The sequence below is a fragment of the Chenopodium quinoa genome, unplaced genomic scaffold (assembly GCF_001683475.1).
Source record: "Chenopodium quinoa cultivar QQ74 unplaced genomic scaffold, ASM168347v1, whole genome shotgun sequence".
Taxonomy (NCBI): Eukaryota; Viridiplantae; Streptophyta; class Magnoliopsida; order Caryophyllales; family Amaranthaceae; genus Chenopodium; species Chenopodium quinoa.
In genome coordinates, this window is record NW_018745666.1 from 74,773 (window position 1) to 84,223 (window position 9,451).

At 37.6% G+C, this 9,451-nt stretch overlaps 2 protein-coding genes across 3 annotated transcripts; one reads left to right on the forward strand and one right to left on the reverse strand.

Annotated features, from left to right (window-relative positions):
- The first annotated feature begins 373 nt into the window (after positions 1-373).
- Positions 374-4,589, forward strand: LOC110717162 (DNA ligase 4-like). The gene has a single exon (XM_021895802.1). The coding sequence runs from the start codon at positions 830-832 to the stop codon at positions 4,430-4,432; it is 3,603 nt and encodes a 1,200-aa protein (XP_021751494.1). The 5' UTR covers positions 374-829; the 3' UTR covers positions 4,433-4,589.
- A 108-nt stretch (positions 4,590-4,697) lies between these two features.
- On the reverse strand, positions 4,698-8,011 carry LOC110717163 (serine--glyoxylate aminotransferase-like). Of its 2 annotated transcripts, none has more exons than XM_021895803.1 (6): positions 7,838-8,011; positions 7,019-7,239; positions 6,436-6,720; positions 5,742-6,108; positions 5,094-5,304; positions 4,698-5,000 (listed from the first exon to the last, which is right to left on the reverse strand). In XM_021895803.1, exons 2-6 carry the CDS (start codon positions 7,221-7,223, stop codon positions 4,863-4,865), a joined length of 1,206 nt encoding a protein of 401 aa, XP_021751495.1. In that variant the 5' UTR covers positions 7,224-7,239; positions 7,838-8,011; the 3' UTR covers positions 4,698-4,862. The 2 variants fall into 2 exon arrangements, with proteins under 2 accessions (XP_021751495.1, XP_021751496.1); XM_021895804.1 differs by having other exon boundaries at positions 7,019-7,252; positions 7,838-8,010.
- Between the last annotated feature and the right edge of the window lie 1,440 nt (positions 8,012-9,451).

Consider the following 9,451-nt stretch of genomic DNA (forward strand, 5'->3'; position numbering starts at 1 on the left):
TACATTATTCATAACTTGCATTTTGACTAATTTTTGTGATTTATAATTATGATAAAACTTGTCAACTAAATACTATCTCCGGATCATATTATATGCAACTTTGGAATTTTTTATATCTCACAAATAATAACTTAAAGTTGCATATAATACAAAAAAGGAGGTAGTAAAATTTAGGCTACTTACACAATCATAGTAGGTCATCAACAAAGGTCAAATTAGTGGATGTCAATTAGGTTAGTTAAAGTTTTGGGGTGATAGTGTAGGTGGTCCAAAAATCAGGCCAAGCCTTAACATCATATCTCGTGCCCAAACTCGCAAAAAGTAGCGAGCTTGTCGGGCCAAAGCAGATTACGGGCTTTTATTGGGCCATGTTTGGGTATTTAACTATAAATGTGTTTTTAGGCTAGACCAAACACGCCCTATTCAGGTTAGAACTTGTCATATACACCCGGTATACCGTACATCCAACTAATCTAAGGTTAGTTTTTGCTATTCATTTGATGATAAAATGAAAAACAATCATCAAAATGGAAACAATACACCCGAGCGTATATAACAACCTTTTCATTCGGGGCGGCTGGGCTGAAGTTGATCACCTCATCAGTGAAGTTGTTTAAAAAAATAAAATAAAATAAAATAAATAAAATAAAAAATTGAAAGAAATTTATGCATTGAAACGACGTCGTATATTAAAAAAAAGCCCAAAACTCATTTCCAAATTTAAATCGTCTCAAACAAGCTTCCACCTTCCTTAAACCCTCTAATGGCGGTTTCTCTCTCCTAAACCCTTACCATTTTCAGCATCTTCCTCCTTCTCTCTCCTCCAACAATGGGGGACGAAATCAAATTCTCCGCTTTGGTAAGACTATTCCACTATATTTCAAAATCAAGAACACCCCAAATCAAACGCACTAAATTCCGCAAATTCCTCGACAATTTCTGCGTCCAACCCACTGATTATTTCCCTTCAATCCGCTTAATTCTTCCTTCATTAGATCGAGAAAGAGGTTCATATGGTCTCAAAGAAGCTGCTCTCGCTCTTCTTCTTCTCGACGCTCTCGCTGTTTCTCGCGATTCCGAAGATGCCCAGAAGCTCATCAATTGGCGAAAAGGAGGTTCCAGAGTCGCCGGAAAGTACGCCGGAAACTTCTCTATGGTCGCCGCCGATTTCCTGCAACGCCGGCAGTCTTCCGTCTCTGGCGAGTTGACTATCAAGGAAGTGAATGATCTCCTTGACCGGCTTGCGAATGCCGAAACCCGCAATGCGAAGGTGGATGTGATGGGGGAGATGATAAGGAAGACAAACCCGTCGGAGATGAAGTGGATAATTATGATTATCATGAAGGAGTTGAAGATTGGGATGACTGAGAAGAGTATATTTGATGTGTTTCATCCTGATGCTGAGGAATTGTTCAATGTAACGTGTGATTTACGGCTTGTTTGTGAGAAATTGACTGATCCCAAAGTCCGGCATAAAAGGCATGACATTGAGGTTGGGAAAGCTGTGTTGCCGCAGATGGCTGATAGAGCTGCGACCTGTGGAGAGGCTATGAAGAGGCTTCATGGGAAGGAAGTCGTCGCCGAGGTTAAGTTCGATGGAGAAAGGATTCAAGTCCATAAGAATGGTGGGAAGGTAAATTTCTATTCTAAAAACTATAGAGATCGTAGTGATTATGCTCCTGCTATGTCGAATGTTATAATTGAGAATGTGTTGGTTGATAAGTGTATACTTGATGGAGAGTTGTTGGGTTGGGATAGTTTGACGAATAAATTTACTAAGTTCGGGTTGAATCGGGAGATGGCTAAGGCTGCTAGGGAAGGTATAGAGAGTGATAGGAAATTGTGTTATGTTGCTTTTGATGTGTTGTATGTTGGGGATACTAGTGTGATTCATCAAACATTGAAAGAGAGGCATGAACATCTTAGGAAGGTTGTGAGAACTGTAAAGGGTCGTTTAGAGACCTCGGTCCCAAATGCCAATCGCGGTGATGGTAAGCCATGTTGGTCGATTGTGGCTAACCATGTGGATGATGTTGAGAGGTTTTTTAAGGAGAAGGTTGGGAATGAGGGGGAAGAAGGGATTGTTATAAAAGACCTTGGTTCGAAGTGGGAACCGGGTGATAGGAATAAGAAGAAGTGGATTAAAATGAAGCCTGATTATGTTAATGCTGGGTCTGATTTGGATGTTCTGATCATTGGCGGATATTATGGTTCAGGTCGTCAAGGAGGGGAGGTGGGTCAGTTTCTGGTTGGCCTTGCGGAGAGGCCTACTCAAGGTACTTACCCTAGGAGGTTTGTTTCCTTTGCTAGGGTGGGTACAGGACTTAATGATGAAGAGCGTGATGAATTAGTGACTAAATTGAAGCCGTACTTTAGGAAGTCTGAGAAGAAGTCAGCCCCGAGTTTTTATGAAGTTACTAATAAGGAAAAGCCTGATGTTTGGGTTGAGAGCCCTGAGAAGTCAGTGATTGTGTCAGTTAGTAGTGATATTCGTCCCATAAGTTCTGACGTGTATGCTGCACCTTACTCCTTGAGGTTTCCTCGGTTTGACCGTGTAAGATATGACAAACTTTGGCATGAATGTCTTGATGTTCAGTCTTTCTTGGAGTTGGTACAATCGAGTGGGACAACACAAAGAGGAGATGCAGGTAATGAAGGGCTTTCAGGTAATAAATCGAAACGTGCAAGGGGTGCGAAAAATGGAAGAAGGCTAAATCTCACAGTTCCTTCTCATTTCACTCGGACTGATGTTTCTAGTGTGAAGGGGGAATCACAAATATTTTCTAATAAGGTGTTTCACTTTGTGAATGTGCCTTCTAATCATTCCTTGGATTCTATGCACAAGTTGGTTGTCGAGAATGGTGGAACTTTCTCCATGAACTTGAATGACACTGTTACTCATTGCATTGGTGCAGAGAGTCGAGGGATCAAGTATGAGGCAGCAAAGAGGCGTGGATGTGACATTATGCACTACTCTTGGGTTCTCGATTGTTGCTCGCAGAAGCAGCTTCTTCCCTTGATGCCCAAACATTTTGTCTTCCTTTCGGATTCTTCAAGAAAGAAGTTACAGGAGGAGATTGATGAATTCTCAGACTCTTACTTTTGGGACGTCGATGTTGCTGAGTTGAAACAGACCTTTGGCAATGTAAATAGATCAGAAGATGCAAAAATGGTTGACCATTACAGGAAAAAGTACTGTCCGCGTGAAAAATGGGGTCGTTTCTATGGTTGCTGCATATATTTCTATTTATGTGCAAAGTCCCACTGTGCTAATTGGGACATCTTTTTGAAAATAGCCACAAGGAGGATGAAAGTAGAAGTTTCTGTAGGTGGTGGGAAAGTTAGTGACAACCCTTCTCATGCAACTCATATAGTAGTCATGTCAATTCCCGGACATGAGCTGAAGTTTGAAACCTTGTTGCAGAGTTTTCCAGGAGACCAAAAGTACATCTTACGTAGAAAAAGACTACATGTTATTGGATCACAGTGGTTGGAGGATTGTCTCAAGGAGGGGCAGAAATTGCCAGAAGTAGCATACAACCTGAAGCCAACTACATATGAAGAATCTGCCTCTGAAGAGGAGAAAGGTGAAGATGAAAATGTTTGCGGGAAGCACCCAACTTCCTCTGCTCATGAAGAAAAGTTGAGTGAATCTGTTTTAGAAACCATTCCTCATATTAGGGAACCCAGAAGAAAACGAGGAAGGCCTGTTGGAACTAGCACTAAGAAAAGCAAAACCATTGTCAGCAAACCTCCAATAACAAAAAGGGCCAGAATTGGAAGCAAGCCTGCTAAATTACAGGACATTGCGTTTGATGATGAGAGTCCAAAGATTAGTGAGCAAGAAGCTGATGCACCAGTTACAGCGAGCCCTGAACATAAACTGCATGATCATGTTTTTCAGGGGATTGCTTTTGATCATCAGCCTGCCAAGCAAGATACTGATGCACTGGAAAAATCTGGTTTTGAAACGGAGAATATTGGATTAGGTTCAAGACCTGGTTTATCAAACAATAATGAGGAGTGCAAGGAAGAAAACAAGACTGATGAACTGATGAAAGCAAGCCCTGAACATGAACGGGATGATAAGCCTAGTCACCGGAAGACTAATACAACAGGAAAGTTTGGTATTGAAAAGAATGAAGAGAATACGGGTGAGCACAAGCCTGATTTAAATGCGGTAGGGACACACTGCCTGGACAATGCTGGCTCTGTTACTTGCAGTAAACCTGATAAAGACAGTGATTACTCTACTTCAGGGATGTTGCTAGATTTGATCCCAAGTCTCAAAAGGTTGTCTGAAGATGCGAATGTTAACTTACCATCAACACTAACACAAGAGGGTTCTTCCATAGAATTACCCACTGGAGAACCTGTGAAGAAGAAGAAAGTTAGCTATAGGGAACTTGCAAAGCAGCTACTTAAAGATTGATGGTCTGATCACTCTGATTTGATTTAATTGACTATTTTCTGTTTTTGTGATCAGTTGTAATATGTTGTACAGTGACAATTGAATGTATCTTGCATAATCTACTCTCTATGCCCCGTTCTCTTCTCCTTGAAGCAATAATACTCCATGTTTAGATAAAATAATTTTAAGTTTTAGTAAATTTGATTCAAGTACAATAATAAATTTCAGTAACTAAAACTACTGGGTTTCATGATATGAGAAGCTAGTAATTTGTTCAACACAAAGATTTTGATTAAAAAGTTTCCCAGATAAAAAAACGCGAATGGCTGTCAATGTCCAAAGAAGCCTTAAAAGAGTACAGGCAGGAAGAAGGCAAATATTACACATTATTTTTTACAGGAGTATACCAATAAACAAGGGTAATTACAAGGAAATGAAACAAGATTTTGCCTCAGATCCTAGAAGGGATCATTGGTGTGCTGTTCTGCAGGTATGCAGCGGCTGCTGCAACTCCGCTACCCAACTTTACAGGGTAACCCACATCCTTAAGTATCATCTCCACCCCAGCCAAACAACCAAGTAGTTGCAACTGCAACACAACACAACATGAAGGGTTAGACAGAAATTAGAGCTGAAGGTGCTTAATATTCTTACATGATTGAACAAGCAAAACTGCGCGTACCTCATTCAAGTGACCTAGATGCCCTATTCTGAAAACCTTTCCAGCTACTTTGTTAAGACCAAGGCCCAAGCTCATATTATATCTCTCCCATGCTCTCTTCACAATTTGATTGCTGTTAATGTGGGGAGGAACGACCACAGCAGTCACGGTGTCACTGAACCATTCTTCCTTTTTTGTACAGTTCTTTAAACCCCAAGCCTCTACTGCAAGTCTGCATCTCAAGATCATAAGCATCTACAATATATAATCCTATCAATCTTTCTTTTGATGTAGAGGCAATGTATTTGTGTCAAACCCCACACCCATCTAGACACTGTACTTAACCGGACAAGCTATGTAACATCCACATCTAGAGTATGAAACGATCATCCCTAATCACATATATGAACTGAATTCACAGGATGTGTGCAATTGCGGGTGTTTCAGAAGAGCATGGTAGTGAATTTGAGAAAGAATCCTCTATTTGCATTCACTATTGGTCTTTTCACCTTTAAAAAAAGTTTCAGGAAAATTTAAGCTTGGATAAGTTCAGGCTAGACTTAATCAAGTTTTTCGCGCAGACAAATTATGACAAGATGGTGATTTCCACATGAGAAGAACAAAGGCGTTATCACAGTACAGTTATTGGATGGATTTAAATAGGCATACCTGGTTGCTTTTCCCATGCGGCTATGCCTTGCAATGACATTGTCAAGGCCTTCCTCAAAAATCAGTTCCAAAGCGGCTTTAAGACCATAGAGGAGTTGGATGGATGGAGTGTAAGGCCAGTAACTTCCTGCCTTGTAAAACTTCAAGTAATCATTCCAGTCAAAGAAAACTCTGACAGATTTGGCTGTCTTGCTTGCCTGTAGAGCTTTGGGGCTTGCACAAACAATACCCATCCCAGTCGGAAGAGAAAGAGCCTTCTGAGAGCCAGTCAAGGCAACATCTACTCCCCACTCATCCATGCGGAAATCAAGCGCACAGATCGAGGACACTCCATCAACCAGAAGGAGTGCAGGGTGGTTGTAGTGGTCTGAAAACAGTCAGAACAATCTTCAAGTTAGCTTTCATATATTCAAGAAATAAGAACAATGGACAAAAATTATCCAAGTAGTCCCTAGAAAAATAGTGCATATGTAATATAATCATGCACGGCTTGAAGGCTACATTTTATTTTTACTAGCCCAAATTTTTTTTCTTAGAACAAAGCATGCAATATCTATCTCTAACAGCTCTGACCAGTTTTTGCAGGCTGAGATAACTATTAATCAATTAAATGTATTCAACGATTTTCATGTAATCGATACTGAAAAATTCATATAAGCTACAACATGTATCTGATCTGAGGTAGAAAAGTTACCCAAAATCCTCCTGACAGTGGCCAGATTGTTGGTAACACCAGTTGCAGTCTCATTATGGACAATGCAGATAGCCTTGATTTTGTGTGCAGTATCAGCTGCCAATTTTGATGCCATAGCTTCAAGGTCGGCACCATACCCCCACTCACTCTCTATGACATCAACATCGAAGCCAAGGCGTTTCTGCTGATCAATCCATAGCAAACTGAATTGCCCAATCAGAAAGGATATAGTTCGGTCTCCAGGAGATAAGGTGTTTGTCAGTGCACTTTCCCATGCACCAGTACCTGTAAAAGAGCCATACAGTAAGCATTAATTATAACTGATAAACCCATTGAAAATTTTCAATATTATGGTTCAAGCATCAATATTACAAAGATGTAACAGGTTCAAGCACTTTTTTTTTTTTCCTGTATTATCCATTAAAGGGTAGTTTCATACAACTATCTATGCTACATACCTTATGGTACAAAGATAGTATACAAGCACTAAATCTAGGTCTACTGAGTAACTGAGTCATGCAGTAACAAATAAAATTCAAAAAAACATGCCTGCAGTTTACAGTAAAAAAAATGACAGTAGTACCTGTAGTGGGGATCATAAATGGGGTTCCTGTGGTAGTTTTGAAAATTTTCTTGACATCTTCAAGAAGTGATTTTGTCAGTGCTGGAATTGCAGGTGCACGGTAATCTTCGTTGTTTCGATTCATAGCTCTAATGACAGGTTCCGGGATATTGACAGGTCCCGGAACAAAGAGATGATGTCTTCCTGGCCCATTCATGTAGTCCATCTTCTCCTCCTCTTAACTAAAATATCAAACTATAGTTAAACTAAGTCACTGAAACTGCAAAACCAATTGCTAGAGAAGTTTTTATTTACTTGCAATTTGTATATATACAAACCCTCCTAAGATTTAAGAACTAAAGTAGCATCCACTCATCAACTTCATAGTTCATATCATCAAAAAGTTGACTTTAGAATATAAAGTGTACTTATTTGGTCGATTCATAACTATACATGAGAAAAAGTCTCAAAGTAAAGCACTTTGAATAGAATTTTATACACAAACACAAAGGATACTATTTCATTGATAACATATATATACATCCTACAAATGGCTTACATAATGAAAGTTCCTTAAACTCGTAATCTTATCAACAAGTATAAAATTCTCTGTTCAACTTAGAACTTAAACTCGTAATCTTATCAACAAGTATAAAATTCTCGGTTCAGCCTGAATACCACTAAACTATTCCGAGATTTTCCTAGTAGAAAAATTATCAAAACATCTAGTAGTAGTAGTAGTAGGATATTTACAAATTGATATTAAAACATAAAGAGGACTATATGTAAGATTACTAAAAGTAGCAAAAAGGCAAAAACAGAAGTCAAAGGCATGATTACCAGAAAATCTTGCTTCAAATTCCCAAATGATGTAGTAGGATGCAGAGAAAACTGACTGATATAAGTACTAAACAACCCAAGAAAGTTGGGGCATGCCAATTAAAACACACAAAAATTAGAATATTATAATTTATAAAAGAAAAAACACAAAATTTAGAATATTATATAAACCACCATTTTAATGAATTTTTTTTTATAGGAAGGATATGATATTAATCAACGTACACTGAGGTGGATCCCACGCCATATCCTTAAAACGTGGCAGATAAGGATTCTCCTTCTTCCAACCTTTGCGGCCGAAAATTGCTTACATCAGCTCTTAAAATAGAGCACAACTATATTATCAAGAAATAAAAAAATTACACTTCCAAGTCAAAAAAATTGAAATAAATTGTTCTGGTCTAGATATTTTATATTTTATATCACCTCCAGTTTTTATTATTCGCAACAAAAAAATATTTTATTACTCACAAATATAATTCCTTTGTTGCGAGTAATAAAAATCGGAAGTAATATATAGTATTGTATCTTTTAATTTGAGTAAACTTTGACTATATATGTAGTCTAATATTTGGAAGAAATTATGTGTATCAAGTATCAACAATTTATATTACTATTAAAATTATTACAATATTATCCTAGATATCTGGCAATATTTGAATGTAGATATGAAAATTTATATTGCCCAAATTATTCAAGTCTAATTTAATTCGGTATGATTCTTATACATAAAATTAATAAATTCACGAAATAAGTTGGAACAGACGATTAGACATAATCTAAGTTGGCGAAATATTAGAGATAAGATCTCTCACTGCCTTATTGCACATTGGAGATTTGGAGTGTAGTTACTCAATTAAAGTTGTAGCTGTTCATTTTAAATGCATGATAATGATTTTTTTTTTTTTTCAATTTTTAATTTTCATGCACACTTCTATCGTTTTCCATTTTTTTTTTCTATCAAATTTAATGCTTATATGTAGCCCTACATAGCCCTAAGGGTTATGTATAACATTTTCCTTTTTTAAATGCTTCTTCTATCCTGTTTGAACTAAATTGAACTTTCAAAGTACCCAACACGAATTGAGTCATTAAACATTAATATATTAGACTAAATATACCGTATAACTAATAATTGAGAAATGTGTATCAATGATTCCAACAAACATACTTCCTATGATCAACAAAAAACCACTTAATTCAGGCATTTTTTTAAAACAATAATAATTAAAATGCTTAATCACTTAACTCAACAATAAGGCTAATAACCTTACACATCAATAAAGTTGAAGCATAAAACTCCCAAAATTGTAAAAAGTGCAAAATTAAATTTTACATAATGTAGAATCCTTTATTTATCTAATTTGATTTTATTTTGGGGCTGAGAAAGCTAAGTAATAGATAACAAGATAACGAAGTATCAACCACAATCTTCTCAGGAAGGCAACTACCACACAAGCTCCAATGTGTTTTCCTATGATGTGGATTCTTGTTCCTTCTTCTTCTCTAGATTTGTACTTATATTATAGAGGAACAACAAACCAAACACCGGGGACGTGTGATCATTTGGCTCATTCCTCCAGAGCCTCATCTTAGCAATGTCAAAAACATTAG